The sequence below is a fragment of the Cyprinodon tularosa genome, unplaced genomic scaffold (genome assembly GCF_016077235.1).
Source record: "Cyprinodon tularosa strain WSP-4 unplaced genomic scaffold, ASM1607723v1 ctg695, whole genome shotgun sequence".
In the NCBI taxonomy this organism is placed as follows: domain Eukaryota; kingdom Metazoa; phylum Chordata; class Actinopteri; order Cyprinodontiformes; family Cyprinodontidae; genus Cyprinodon; species Cyprinodon tularosa.
The window spans coordinates 63,837-80,110 of NW_024039446.1; the positions used below are offsets into that span (position 1 = coordinate 63,837).

Below are 16,274 nucleotides of genomic sequence, written 5' to 3' on the forward strand. Positions count from 1 at the left end.
TGCAAGCAGCACAAATGTCGGTTTTAACTGCACAAATCAGCACAAATGAAGCACTAAAAAATGAGACCACTTTGGATCAAATCGGAGCTTGATGGGGGGATGGTGATGTCATCAGCCAAAAAAATTAAAATGATTATATCTTAAAAAGTAAAGCAGCACAAATGTCGGTTTTAACTGCACAAATCAGCACAAACGAAGCACTAAAAAATGAGACCACTTTGGATCAAATCGGAGCTTGATGGGGGGATGGTGATGTCAGCCAAAAAAATTAAAATGATTATATCTTAAAAAGTAAAGCAGCACAAATGTCGGTTTTAACTGCACAAATCAGCACAAACGAAGCACTAAAAAATGAGACCACTTTGGATCAAATCGGAGCTTGATGGGGGGATGGTGATGTCATCAGCCAAAAAAATTAAAATAATTATATCTTAAAAAGTAAAGCAGCACAAATGACCGTTTTAACTGCACAAATCAGCACAAACGAAGCACTAAAAAATGAGACCACTTTGGATCAAATCGGAGCTTGATGGGGGGATGGTGATGTCATCAGCCAAAAAAATTAAAATAATTATATCTTAAAAAGTAAAGCAGCACAAATGACCGTTTTAACTGCACAAATCAGCACAAACGAAGCACTAAAAAATGAGACCACTTTGGATCAAATCGGAGCTTGATGGGGGGATGGTGATGTCATCAGCCAAAAAAATTAAAATAATTATATCTTAAAAAGTAAAGCAGCACAAATGACCGTTTTAACTGCACAAATCAGCACAAACGAAGCACTAAAAAATGAGACCACTTTGGATCAAATCGGAGCTTGATGGGGGGATGGTGATGTCATCAGCCAAAAAAATTAAAATAATTATATCTTAAAAAGTAAAGCAGCACAAATGACCGTTTTAACTGCACAAATCAGCACAAACGAAGCACTAAAAAATGAGACCACTTTGGATCAAATCGGAGCTTGATGGGGGGATGGTGATGTCATCAGCCAAAAAAATTAAAATAATTATATCTTAAAAAGTAAAGCAGCACAAATGTTTGTTTTAACTGCACAAATCAGCACAAACGAAGCACTAAAAAATGAGACCACTTTGGATCAAATCGGAGCTTGATGGGGGGATGGTGACGTCATCAGCCAAAAATTAAAATGATTATATCTTTAAAAGTAAAATAGCACAAATGACCGTTTTAACTGCACAAATCAGCACAAACGAAGCACTAAAAAACGAGACCACTTTGGTTCAAATTGGAGTTTAATGGGGGGATGGTGACCTCTGGATGACCTAAAAAATAATCTTTAATATCTCTTAAACAAAAGTAGCACAAACGATATTTTTTTCTGCACAAATCTGCACTAACGTTGCACTAACCATTCAGTCTATTTGCAGAGTTTTTTGACGTGGGTGGGGTGTCAGCTTCACGCAGCTGTCAGCTGCAGCTGTTTTAGAGTTGCCACCTAGCGGCTGGAGAGCAGCTGGAACATTATGGCACACATGCATACATAAATACTTAAATTATATTATTAGTCAATTTTTTTTCTGCAGTATTTATTTGATTTATTGCAGAATTCAACGAATGGCACCTGCTTACTTTCCAGGAATGTTGTGTTACTTATATATTCTCTGCAAATCAGGAGAAACCTTGAATAAAGCGACGCTTTTGCAGCCCAGATCTTTAAGGTTTATTGGAGATGATGAATATCACATCCAGACGATGAGCTTTGAAGTTGTCTGAGGAGCTGATGAAAGCCTTTGCTTGTTGTGTTTGAAATGCGCGCAGCAGCTGGCTTTGTGTCCGTGGGGCTCCTCCCGTTCCTGTGATGAAGTTCAGATGCGCGTCACCAAAGCAGCGCGCACAGCTGAGGAGCTTCCCCGACGCCACACGGCACGAGAGATGGGGAGATGCGTGGATCACGATCACGGGAGCTTGTGGATGTGACACCACCCGTCGTTTGTACTTTCACAGAATGTGTGAGCAGCGTTTGCATGAGTAGCTGACCGAGCTGATCTGGATTCAGAGGACAAAAAAAGCTTCGCTGGCTGCGTGGACCGTGGAAAAACCTCTCTGATCCAACAGATCTCGTTCTCTTTTCTTTTTTTTTTTTTACCGAATCCGGGAAATGTTGGCATGGCCACTCCCGGAGCTCATAAGTGTCCGAAGAGTGAGAAGTTGGACGAGGCGCAGGCTTTGGCCAAAAGCTGCGCGGGGAGACCAGACTTCCTGCCGTGTGATGGACTCTCCATCTGCGCGACGCACAGCCACGGGAAGTGCTTCAAACTGCACTGGTGCTGCCACTTGGGCTGGTGTCACTGTAAGTTTGTTTCTGCATGCGCTAATGACCAATCTGGATCAATAGGAATGAAAACTTAGCGTCCATGAAGGATTAAAAAGCTCAATATTTCATCCATGTTCCAACAGGCAGAGGCTGAGCATTTTCCTTTGACTGTACATTTAAAAAGAAGAGTAAATATCAAACATGTATTTGAATTAAAAAAGTGGCAATATAAGTATGTCTCAGTAAATTAGAACAGCTTTAAAAAGGCTGAGTCTTAACACACATAGTAGGTTTTTATGTTTGATGGCAGCTGGTCTGAACTATATGTCCGTTTAAAGCGGACATCATGTATCAGTGGTTATATTTACCTTTACTGGGGTTATAATCTCGAAACTATTTTGATCACAGTATTGCTTTCTGCAGGAAAAACAAAACAAAAATATTTTTTTGCGTGTGTTTTATACAAAATTTTTGCAGGACAATTTTTTGCGTAAAAGTTTGTTTCTTTTTTATTTTGCATGGCTAAATGAAACTGTAGGGTAATTGAGCTGTTTTGTTTATTCCGTAAAAGTTTAAAAACAATCCACTGGACTTGGTTTCCAAGGTTTGAAGACGTTTTCGCTTCCCCTCCAGAAAGCTTTTTCAATTCAAATGTGAGTATTGCCAACATCACATCTATATGTACGGAAGAGGATTAGGGCCATTGTATTGTTTATTGCAGTATTTAACCTTAGGTTAAAAACAATTTACTTTAACAGGTGAATTACCCACAATATAGATACAACGATTCATCACACACATTTGAGCAATATTATTTTATTTAAAAAGACCAAATCTAATTATTACAATTTTGTGGTGCATATTTACGGAAGAGGATTAGGGCCACTGAAAAATAAAAAAGTTAACTGATTTTTAAATTTTATTACAGTTTAATATAGGAGAAAATCCTAATTCTGAGAAAAAAAGTCGAAATTCTGAGAATCTGAGATTTTTCTCAGAATTCTGAGATTTTTCTCAGGATTCCGACTTTTTTCTCAGAATTCTGACTGTTTTCCTAAGAATTCTGACTTTAATCTCAGAATTCTGACTTTTTTCTCAGAATTCTGACTTTAAACTCAGAGTTCCGACTTTAATCTCAGAATTCCGACTTTAATCTCAGAATTCCGACTTTAATCTCAGAAATCCGACTTTAATCTCAGAATTCCGACCTTTTTCTCAGAATTCTGACTTCTTTCTTATATTATACAGAAATAAAATGAAAAAATATGTTAACTTTTTTAATTTTTTCAGTGGCCTTAATCCTCTTCCGTACATATAGATGTGATGTTGGCAGGAATTTTACTCCAATTTATCTAGAAAAAACATTAATCACACAGAAGTTATCCTATAGAAAATAAAGTCAACTACAGTAGTTATGCACCATTAGACTGTACCTGTTAATATTTGTTGTTTGTTTTTTTATAATGAACATAATTTGTTAAAGGTGACTCCCACTTTTGGAAGTAACCTAAATTAAACATATTTGAAAAAATATATGTTTTAAGTGACAAATTATTTATGTTGGTATAAAAAATAGAGCAGTGTAGCAGATATGATAAACCTAAAACAAAAAAAGTATCTTTAAAAGGTTGACTTATTCAATTCAGAACGTTACACTTCAGTATTGATAAAATATGACTTTGTTCATCCCCTAATTGAATTATTACAGTAGCAGGCAACAGTGAAGGCCCAATGATGGACCACTCTGTGCTTTTAGCATGAAGAGGTTGATTTCTGGAACTGTGCATTTAAACCACAGGCTCTGCTATTGTGGAACCAAAGTGTGGATGGTTTAAACTCATCTTTTCTCCTGAAATATTTGGATCCTTCATAAGTACAAAAGATATAACAACTTTTGTCCAGATCTTGCATAAAATGCCTTCTCAGTTTCAGTGAGTGCTTTAAAAACAAACAGTTTGAACAGGCTCCTTAAAATGGAATTGTCTGCATAGGATCCTGCTGATCCGATGGACTCTGGAAACCCATATTGGGGACCTGCTTTCGTAGAATACCACAGACTTCTGCTTCTGTAGCTGTGTTTGCTTGATATTATCACAATCTCACATCTATTTGGAAAGCGTGTAAAGAACTGGCGATTTCCTGCTGAGATGATAGCGGCATCATACGAAATGTGTGAGATAAGTCACTGCGGTCATTGTCAGGAGCTTACACGTAGCAATTTGTAAGCTACCTAAAAGGTTACCTGTGAAGATGCAAGCATATTACAAAGTGCTCTATGTAAGTCTTTTAATGTAAAAAATGTAGTTGAAGAAAATCACAACACAACGCAGATAGCTTCAGTTTGGATATTGTAATGCAAACCCAAATCAAGACTTTTAGGGGAGATTTAAAAGGTCTGAACTTTAGAAGTACTTTGCTTTATTTTAGTAACCAAAGATGGACAGTAACCATATAATTGCTTGCATTTAATAACAGTAGAACTTATCAACCATCACCATTTTAAAATGTCAAATCGGAGAAGAAAAGCCCTGAACTGTTTCTCCCTGGTTCAAAGTCCGCTAGGAATAATTGATTCTGTTTAATTTGGAACTCAAGGTCTTAGAGTCTAAAGCAATGAGTGATTGGTTGTGTGAATTTTTTACTGTAATGACTTGTTGAGCCCTTTCATCTGTCAGTGTTGGTCTGCCGTGTTTTTATTAAGTCAAGTCATTGTGGTCATGCAACAGGAAATTGTAAAGCTCATTAAGTGCTTATGACTCCAGATAATTATTTAGAGCCATATTTAGAGGGAATTAATTTGCTGCCAGAACTTAACATTTGACTGTTGTTTATTGAGGCAGAGTTGTAATGACTTCACCACCTTTGTCATTTCAAGTCACAGTGTTGGTCTGAATCTTCTGTAAAATCTAGTCAGTGATGAATGATGCTAAAATTTTATAGAACGCTGAAATCTCTGCTCAACATAATTGTTTTCCTTTTTAATTCTTCATCTATTCTTCAAATATTTATTGGTTGCTTTTGTCCTTCAGCTCTATTTGATGTTATAAAATATCTCTTCCTGTGAGACTGTCGTGCCATTGACAGACTGGCAAGTTCTCAATGAGCTGCTTAGCTGCTGCTGACCATCCTCTGTGGGTTATTTTTGTAAACTTATGATGGAATGACACCCTGAAGTCCAAATCAGTTGCTTAAAAGCAGATATGATCAACACCCTCAAACATATAAAATAAAACTGCTTTCTAATGGCTGTTCACTGTAGTGAACACTATGCATTAACAGCTAAAGGATCAGTCTATGTCATCAAAGCTCAAATGTCACCGTCTGTTCTGGTATAAACTAGATATTTTTGGTACCCAAAGCAAATCTGATGCTTCAATATCGTGGCATTAGATCCTGTTTCTTATCGTTATATGATGAACTTATTCTGTCCTGAGACAGAGTACCTTCATTTTTATATCTAACAACACTTCTATGTCTATCATGAAATCACGTTATTGTTAATGATGTACAGCCTAATGTTCCCTCAAACAGATTTAAATCTTCCAATAGAAAAAACACTTTAAAATGAGTTTTGCTGTCTAAACGGTTGTAGAAGATTAGCTGGAAGGGATTTTTTTATGTTCCATATTCTGATTCTGTTTTTTTTTTTCTGTCTCTGTGACACATTCGTTTTCTTGATACAGTCTGATGACTCTGTCACACAACTGAATCACCACTTTCATTTCTGCTTTTAAAGGCCATGTCTGGTGATTTCGTTATAAAGTCCTAGTCATGTGTTTTATAAAAGTATCCTTTTATATGTTTTCATTATGTGATTTTATATATATATTAAAAAAAACTATTTGTAAGCTTATTTAATCTTAATAGTCGCCCACCAGTATTTGGAATGTATTTAGACTCAATATATAATGCTTTTAACACTCAGCAGGAGAGCTAGGGTTTATTATTTCATGCTTGATAAGAACAAAGTTATTTCTCCAAAGTTATTTTTGAAGTTCATAATAGGCAGAGGCTATGTAGCATTGTTCAGGTATACCAATGTTTTAAAAAAATATAGAGACTTTTTTAAACAATAAAATTAATGTGTGTGTACTGAAGTTGCTTTAAACTCCTTTCCAATAATGAAAATAATGATTTTTCTTCCACTCCCAGAAATAAATTTTTTGTTGTAGTGGTTTTATTACTTTTTTAAGGAGGAGAAAATAACTGAGTTTTCCCTAGCGGTATGGAGTATAGGGTAGTTCACTGCTGGCCCTCTCCCACCTATTGCTTAACACCAACCCTTCAATTCCTCACAAATGTGTCTCACCGCCCCCTGGTTTGCAAAAAAGTTTAATAAATTTTAAATATTCTTTCAGTTATGAAAAATATGGTCACGTCATGGTTAGAGGAGTGGCAGCCTAGTAGTTAAGACATAGAGCTTGGAATCCTGAAGTTTTAATTTCGAGCCCCAGTCCCACAAACTACCACTCTGGGTCTCTTAGCAAGTCCCTTAACCCCACACTGCTCCACTGAAGCCCCACGATGCCAGCTCACTGCTTCCCAAGGGGGTAGGTTAAAAGCAGAGGTAAATTCTTTCAATGTGAGATCAATAAAGTTCAATTATTATTATGTAAGGAAGATAAATGTGAGCCATGCATTAATGTTATAAAGTTATGCTGTTCAAATTTTACAGTTGATTGATTCAGCAAAGTTATTAGATAAGTTATTAATTTATCTGAGAAAGCATTCTACAAAGAAAGCCTTTATTCCGTCACTGTTCAGTTTCTTTTTTAAATTATCTTTGTTAGAAACATGCAGCTTCAAATAAACCATTTCCACTCTTTTCTGATTTTGAGCACCGTCTCTGGTGTTCCCACTTCTTATGTTTGCTTGAACTTGAACTCAGTCTGAAGATATTATACTCGTCCCCCTTGACAAAACACCAGACCCCTGACAACATGTCTGTTTCTTTGTGCTGTCCCTAATTTATCCCCATCTCAATCCAGCTGCCCCGAAAATCCTCAGATCAGTGTAAAACACAATCACCATCTCCTCTGCAGCAGCCACACAGGGGCTTACAGCGTGCAGCCGCACAAGTCACATTGTAATCTTTTTGCTGTGTAATCGTGGGATTTCAGATTTCCCCTACCTCCCTTCCAGAATGAGCCATGCGATTTTGAAATATTAGATGTGACAGAAATATGATGAATCCCTTCCAGTGTCTATTGCAGTCTACAAACATTTAGAAAGCCATGCAAAGCCAATTCAGTGTTTGTTTATGTGTGAGCATTCAGACTTGCCCCTCCCTTTTGGCAAAAAATTTGCTGCAAAACGGCTAAAGAAAACCGATTGATTTAATTTGACTAGTGTGCCTTCTAAAGATATTCATACCCCTTGAGCATTCTCATATTTTGGGAGAATAAAGCTGATTTTGTGGTGATTACAGGTATTGGGAATTGTATGAAAAAATTACTTGAACAACACATATAGTTTCCAATGTTAAAGAAGCAAACATTAGAAAGTTGTCATTTTTGTTCCAGCACTGTCAAATTGGATTGAAGGCATTAGTGAATATCAGTTTTCAAGACTTTAACTAGGCCATTCTAACATATAGATATGCTTTGAAGTAAAGCACTCCAATGTAGCTGCCATTGTATGTTGGAGCTAAAGTATAATTTCTTTAGCAGCCTTTAACAGATTTTCTTTCACTATTACCTGGCTTTTAGATCTGTACATATCCCATAAACACACACACACGGGTGTGTATATGTGTGTGTATATGTCGGTATTTACTTTTTTATTATTTTTCCAGTACCTAGAGCATTTGGACAAAAGCAATAAAGTAACATTTTGATCTCATCTGATCATAAACACCTTCTTCCATTTTTGGTTGTATCCAATTGCCTAATAACAAACCTTTAAATGACAATTTTGTCCTTATTTCTTTAAGCAGTTAAGTTTTTTTTTTAATGACTAATAGTTCTGTTGTGATGCAGCTTCTTCCGATTTAGCCTTTCGATTGAGTTTCTGAGAACAGACAAGTCTTGGTATGTTTCTGTTATCTCTGTTCAATTTTCAAGATGATTGATATTGAATAGACAGTGCTCTTTGGGATGTTCAATATTGTAAATTATTGTATTTAGGGGTAACGTATAGTGTTTTGCCGATGCCCTTTTTTGGCCACGATACTTGATACTTGGCTGTGCAGTATTGGCGGATACCGATACCATCTGTTTGAAATTGATGTGTGTGTGTGTACACTGCAAAAAATATAAATCTCAATAAGTTATTTTTTCTTAAAATAAGTGTGTTTTTCCTTGATTTGAGGAGGTAAGTAAGACACTTTGCCAATGGAACAAGACAATTTCCTTTTAAAATAAGAAAAAACTATTTTATCGTCTTATTTCAAGTAAATATTATCTAACTATCTTATTTTAAGAGTGAAAATACTCATTCCATTGGCAAATCATCTTATTTACCTGCTCAAATTAAGGCTAAATATACTTAATTTAAGCCATTTTTTACTTATTTCTGGATTGTTTTTGCAGTGTATATATGAAGAACTGCATACTACTTGGATGTAAAATAATCGCCATCATGGCTTTGTCAGGCTGCTGCCTTCCTTTGTGAAGCAGGAAAAATACTAATACAAACTGAATCCAGTAGAACTTTTTATTGCCTGCCTGGAATGAGTGACAATGGTTGAATAAACTTTTGGATCTCAAAATGGTATCGGTACCCCATTTGTTGGTACTTGTCGATACCGATACCACCCATTTAGTGCTGGATCGGGGCCCCGCCCGATACTGGTATTGGTATTGGTGCAACGCTAGTAACATATCAAAGGTGTTTGATTTAAAAAGTTTTATATTGTTTGGAGCTGCGCAAACAATGGGGCACAATGATAAATAAAGACTTCTGTTTTTGTTTCAGTTGAAAACCAAATTAACCTTTTCTTCCACACCACTTATATTCACTGCACGGTATTGGTCTATCACATAAACCCTGATTTAATGCATTAAAGTTTGTAGTTGAAATGTGGATAAAAAGGAAAATGAAAGGGAAATGAAATTCTTTGCAAGACATTTCTTCATTTAGCTGCAGGCAAAATAATAATGATAAAGTTTCTCACCTTCACATCAATCTCCACTTCCACTCTCAGCTTCCCTGTGCAGGACAGTCATGCATCATCAGTGGAAATAAACCATCTTTGGGTGCTGAATCAGACAGAACCAGGGCGCCCACTGAGAAAACTGTACGACGCTGCTTTCTCTGCTCGCCTCAGCTTGGCTCACTTCCTCCTTCTCTCCAGCAAAGCATAGTAATGCTGAATTCAAAAGAGCAGAACTCTGTGGCGGCCCTGTATCTTGCCACATTTTATTTTTTTTTTTTTTTTACATTTTGAATGCACCAGCAGCTGCTGCCTGTTAGTATGAAGTTGTTCTAAAAGCTGATAATTGTTCGTCCACCACGGGGAGCCTTGCTGGACTGCTTTTTTAATTACATTTTTAATAGGTTTTCAGGAAAACAAACAAAAAGGTCACTTTGCTCAGCGATTATGTCCTCAAACACAAATGACTACCATTATCTGGAAACGGCATGGGGCCGTGATTACCTGTGACTTAATTCCTTCTTCTATTTCCCATCCGCCTGCTGAAAACTGAGCAACAGCCGAATGCTGCTTTGTATTTTTTATCTGTTTAAATGCAGTTTTTTTTTTTTGGCCGAGAAAACGGAGGAAAGAAACAGAATTGGATGTAGGTGGAGGCAGTGTTCCCAGCTGGTGACAACAACATCAGTCCAAGCCTCTCATTAGCAGTAATTAGCTGTGTTTAGTGTCACCGCCAATATGTCACATCTGATGGCTGCCTTTGCTCGTAACATCACTGGAACCACCTGGTCTTATTTCTTTTTTTCTCTTCCTCTCACTTAATCCTTCTTTAACTGATTACACTCGCCAAACAGAGTGATGAATTGCTCATTAACAAAGTCTATCAGAGGCCATAATGAGCACTGAACAGTCTTGTCAGTCTGCTTGTTCCTTGTCAGCACCAATTTTCTGATGCTGGGGCACGTTATCTTATGTTGATACAGGGAAGTGGGATCTCTCTCTCAGATTATCTCAGCAGTCGCATCTGCTAAGTTGACGACTTGCAAGTTGCAGCTATCCTATAGTGAAACGTGAAAGTTTGCTTCGGGTTCCTTCTCTCCAGTGCAGTTTGATCTGCTGACTGATTCTGAATCATAAACCGCTCCTCCTTTCGTTAAAGGAGCTCTAACGGGACCTATGGGGAGCTTTTTGACTGATTGTCAGGGTTTCCAAACCACAGCTCCTTCAATCATTTTAATTGCAGCTCTGTTGGTGATAGAAACAGAGCAGGACCAAGAAAGGAAGCTGGTCTAGATATTACACCATATGCCTTTTTTGAGTTAGTCCTTCCACTGCAGCACAGTTAATAAAACACAAGAGAAAGAGCTTTGCTTTTATACCCTACGGATATAGAAATTTAACATGTTTATAAGCGAGAGAAGGTGTAGGCTTTTAGCCTCCTGCCAAAGGCCATTTGTAACAAACTGATGCTGTATATCACCCAGAGCTGCCCATTCCCATTGTGAAACATGGTGGTGGCAGAATAGTGCTGTGGGAAAGATTCTCTTTTATAGATAAGGGAACTGTTCAGATTTGACTGGGATATAGATGGAGCAATATGCAGGCTGAACTCAAAGAAAAACCCCTTACCACCTACTGGAAAAGGAACTCTGCAGATAATCAGCTAAGTCATAATAGAATGATTTAGGTCAAATCATATTGTTGGTTAACATGGTCTTGTCAAAGTCCAGGCATACATTGCATGGTGTGTTAAGCATTTAAACATAAGTTAGCAAATTATAAGCTTGGGAGCTTAAGGCTTCCTCTCTTTCTGCTTTTAAAACTTTTTCTGTAAGACTTTGTTTGACATTACTTGTTTTAGCTGATTTAATGGTTTTGAGGTTTTGATGTATGTTTTTATTATGTGATTGAAGTATACAGGGATTTGGAACAATTTGCTTCAGGTGTGCTTATTTTAAAGTAATTTATATATAAAGGGTAGATAGAGATCTGAAAATATATAGTAAGCTGGCTAAATCTATCTTACCAAACCTCAGTAACCTCCTTTAGCATCCATCAAGCTTCATATGGCCTTTTCCTTACTGGATAATGGGAATTGTAGTTTTAAGGCAAATGAGTGACGTCAGTGCAAAGGAGGAAACAAATGAATACTCACAGTTTATTAAAAAATACATTCTCACCCCACATAGAAAATTGCAAAAGTGTTTGTATGCACAAAGCAGATCTCCAAAGACGCAAATAAGCATGCAGGAAGCATTATGTTTTATTTTCTTCTACTTTTGTTCTTCTTGTACTTTTGTTTTTGTAGCCATTTGAAATAAGCTACAAGGTTTAGTGTTAATATTATTTTGTTTTACCAATATTCTTTTAACAGTTTTCATTACCTCAATTTCAATGGCTGTGTACCTCGTCTTTCTTTTATGGCCCATCTCAAACTACGTAATCTGCTTGTTTTAATTGTTGGAACCAAATCTGTTTGCACGCCCTCTCATTTGCACAACAATCTTTGTAGATCATCCACAACATCCCCACTTATTATACACACTAGAAAAAATGCACATGCGAACGTGTTGTATTTTGATAATACCCTTTCTATTAGACTTGGGCTCCAGGATTACAAAGTAATATCTCTGGACACCTTAACACAGATGGTTGCCACACTTTTAAGATTTGTATTTGTAAGTTTCAGTCATATAATTTTTCTTCACATTTCACAATTATGCACCTCAATATTTTTGATAGGGCTGTAGTTCTAAAGGAGATGAGAACCGCTTTACAATTATTTAGATTTTCTTTTTAATTTCTTCAGTATTAGATGTTTTCATGGATAGGGTCAGAATGGAAGTGGTCTTAATCTGTCAATAGATGGTACATAAATTAGAGCCTAAGCACACAGAATGGTCTGTAAGATCCCTATAGATTGTGTTAAAGACCTTTTACCGACCAGTATTGGCAGGAAGATTGAATTTAGTGACCTTTTTCTTAAATTAAGTCTAATTAGAAGAAATAAAAATGTTTCTTTTGACTGATGATACCTGGGAGGGATTTATAATCAGAAAGACCCTTTTAAAGCTACAGTGTGTAATAATTACAGGGATACACAGTCAGAAATGTAATATATTATACATAACTATGTTATTTATCATCATCTACGAGCTCAGCCTCTTAACCTTAATATTTGCGTTGCCTTAGAATTCGTTATTTATAATTACATAGGAGCGGGTCTCGCAGCCATGGAGGCAGACATCTTTGCGCTACGGCAGCGCAGAGCCAACAAACTAGTGACTGCGAGATCTCCAAAACGTCACCACGATGTAGAAAAAATAACAGGTATATTTATCTTAAGTCTACATGAAATCTATACCCTACACAGACTAATGAAATACTATCTGTTAAATTATCTATGTAAACAAACCTCATCACTTGAGAAGGTAGGTGATGCGGACGTCGTGGAAGACATTTTGTCCCGTAACGCTCGCTGTACTGTTGGCGGGGGAGAAGCGGTGGGGGGGAGACATTCATGTTGCTGCGGTCTGCAGTCTGGACGTTAGATGTCGCTGAAAATTACACACTGTAGCTTTAAGGTTTTGTTTTTTAAAGAAAATTTGAGCTAATCATTAAATAATGTTGGTCCTGGGTTATCCAATGGTAGACTCTTGTAAAGAGAAGTAATAGCTAATCTTATCATGAACAGAGAAAACTTGTTGAGCATATTTATTAATTATGCATTATGTATTATGTATTTGCTGTTACAACTTTGTTTTGCCAGTGGGTCAGTACAAAAGTTTTTGGTAACACCTCTCAGGGCTGAAGCATACAGAGAGGGATCGTTAACCATTCTTCTTGGATCTCTCTATTCTTATGCTTTCCTCTCTTTTGCACTACCCACAGGTTTTCTATATTAATTTTTTTTTCTCAGTGATGACCCATTTTCAGCTTTTTAGTTACAATTGCATGGTATTTCAAAAGATGCATAACCCTATTTGGTTTAATAAAGTTTCCGGGGGCTTTAGAAATTAGACAGACCCACACCTTTGCACATCCTCCGTCATTCTTAACAATAGAAATTCTTTTCCAAAAATTCATGTTTTTCCTTATGTCAAGCTCACTTGGAGCACTTTTAACAAAAAAAAAAAAAAAAAAAGCCTGCTGTTAAGGTGTGTCTGTACTTCTCATTAGTGTAGAAATTTGTCATTTCACTAAATGGTGGCAACCACAACAACAAAGCTGGACATTTGACTCTTAATAAGAACAAAACAAGTAAAACGTTCATAAGTCCTTCTAGGTCAGTTCAACTGCAGCATTTCTTTTTAACACTGGTCATACAATAAATATGTCCAGATGATGTGTGAAGAAATAGCTGCCGGAACTCCTGAACTAGGGCCACAGGAACAGAATTGTCATTTTTGTTCTTGCAGAACTGGGTGAAAGATAAAAGCCTAATAGTTGTTAATTACCGTATTTTCACGACTATAAGGCGCACTTAAACGTCTTTTTTTTCCCTCAAAATGTGCGGTGCGCCCTATGGTGCGGTGCGCCCTATGTGTGTTGTAACTGCGACTTTTGAGACCACCTCATTGAGGAGATGATGAAAGAGTGGCTGAATGTAAGGAGACCAGGTGTTTTTTTTCCACCCCTCACCATCGCTGTTAATATGTAACTCCATGCGTGCCCATCTCACAGCTGATGTGAAAAACATGGGGAAACAAATTAACGCTGTGCTCGCTGTTCAACCGCTCGACATCGGTGTGAACCAGACCCAGCAGGTGCAGCAGAAGCAGCGAGTTTACATGCAAAGTCAATGGTTGACGCGCATATAGGTGCAGCAAAAGGTCCTGCAGCGCGTTTTGGTGCAGCACGTCGGGAGCGTTTAAGCATCTGATGCACCGCCAACGCGCTGCTGCTGCTCAGATGGAAAAATTGAAGTTTTGCTGCTGGACGCGCCGCATCAACCAATCAGAGAAGCTGATCTGGGAGCTGGCTGGGAGACAGACACAGCGCTCTGATGACATGATATTAACGCAAATGAAAAAGGCTGGATGAATGAGGAGATGATGAAAGGCAGGTGTATGTGAGGAGACCAGGTGCTTTTTTCCACGCATCACCATCGCTGCGTGCCCATCTCACAGCCGATGTGAAAAACAGATGAATCAAATGAACGCTGTGCTCGCCGTTATCCCGGGGGGTCTGACAAAGGAACTTCCACCGCTCGACATCGGTGTGGAGCGGCCGTTCACAGTAAGGCTGCGAGCGGCGTGGGAGCGATGGATGACAGACTGAGACCACAGTTTCATGATAAATGGAAGGCAGCGCCGGGCAAGTTACGCCACCGTTTGCGGATGGATTGTAGATGGACTGTGTCTGCTGGCTCTGTTGTTCAAGCTTTCGCAAAAGCCGGCATTATTTCTGAGGAGCTGCGCTGCACGGAAAGTGACTCTGACAGCGAAGAAGGGGAAACTGGCATGTCTGATTTAGCGCAGCTGTTTTATTCAGAGGAATGCTGAGGATAACAGAGGATGATGACTTTGATGGGTTTGATTAATACTTTGTAATAAATACATGAATAAAGCACAATCATACTCAGGTTTGCTTCCGCTCTATTTTTCTACCTGAAAACTTAATTCAACAGCAGCGGGGGGTCTCCTCCTCTTCAGCGCGGTGGCTGGCAGGTGTTTTTTCATCTAAATAATCTAAATCTTGCAGCTATATTTGCTGTGATCAGTTGGAATAAAGTAGTTTTAATATGTTTTTAAGTGAGAAAGTCCACCTGAAAACTTCATAATTGCAGTCAGTTCATCCAGATTATCTATTTCTGTCGGAGGCGCTCAGACCCCCACATACCAGCGGTGCGCCGACAGGAGAAATCCTTTCGTTCACCGCGGCTGCTGGCAGGTGTTTTTCATCTAAATAATTTTAACTGCAGGCACCAGGATACCGGCAATAAAAGCGAACATATTCCGTCGGCAGGTTTCAGGATTTTAAGTTAATTTAGGAGTGATCACAGCGCTGTGTCATCTGCGATGTGTCTGTCTCACGGCCAGCTGCCAGGTTTGATTAATACTTTGTAATAAATACATGAATAAAGCACAGTCATACTCAGTTTTGCCCCCGCTGTATTTTTAAATACGCAGTAGAGGTATTTAAAGGTAGTAGAGGACATGTACCTGTATATAAAAAAACGCGCCCTATAGTCCGGTGCGCCTTATGTGTGTGTTAAATACAGAAATGGGACACATAACTGAGAGTGCGCCTTTTAGTCCGGTGCGCCTTATGGTCGTGAAAATACGGTATGTATAAGCTTTTGGTCTCATCTCTTTGAAACACATGACTTTAATGTATGTCTGAGTAAATCTTCCATGAGATATGGTTTATGAAAAGGCTTTTGTTGGCATCTGATGATTAAGGTGCAATAAAAAGGTTTCCAGTGACAGTTTTACATATTATCCCTATGTGGCGGTGCATTCAGGAATGATACAAAGCAATGCGACTGATGTATTTATAGTGCTGTGACAGCCATTATTTTGGTGATTGCAGTGACACCTAAGATGGATGCAAAGCATTGGTATGATGGAAGAGATGGAAAATCTAAACTTTTGTTTAAATTTCAATCAAAGTGGAAGATAGAAAAATGTACTGTATGTTTATCTTTTATTAATCCCTTCATAGGATAAAATTTGGAATCATCTTAAGAGGTTTGTGGGTGGCTTTTTAAAAAGCTGATTTAGTTTCATTCATTCATCCTCTTCCTGTAGCTCTAGCTACAGCGGGACAAAGCCAGCTGCATCTTGCACCAATCATCTGTTATCAGCTTCCTTGGCTCCAGAGCAGGGCATAAAACCAGCCACCATGCTTTGTTGCACTCTTCGCTCGGGTTCTTGCTCTGATCTACCACTGTCCTCC

At 38.0% G+C, this 16,274-nt stretch overlaps 1 protein-coding gene across 1 annotated transcript in view; it reads left to right on the forward strand.

Moving 5' to 3' along the window:
* The first annotated feature begins 1,825 nt into the window (after positions 1-1,825).
* zgc:162707 (UPF0524 protein C3orf70 homolog B) overlaps positions 1,826-16,274 on the forward strand; it is a 35,991-nt gene continuing 21,542 nt past the window's right edge. The window contains exon 1 of the mRNA XM_038268168.1: positions 1,826-2,317. Within this exon, the coding sequence (XP_038124096.1) occupies positions 2,134-2,317 (184 nt within the window). The 5' untranslated portion in view covers positions 1,826-2,133. The remainder of the gene's footprint in view (positions 2,318-16,274) is intronic.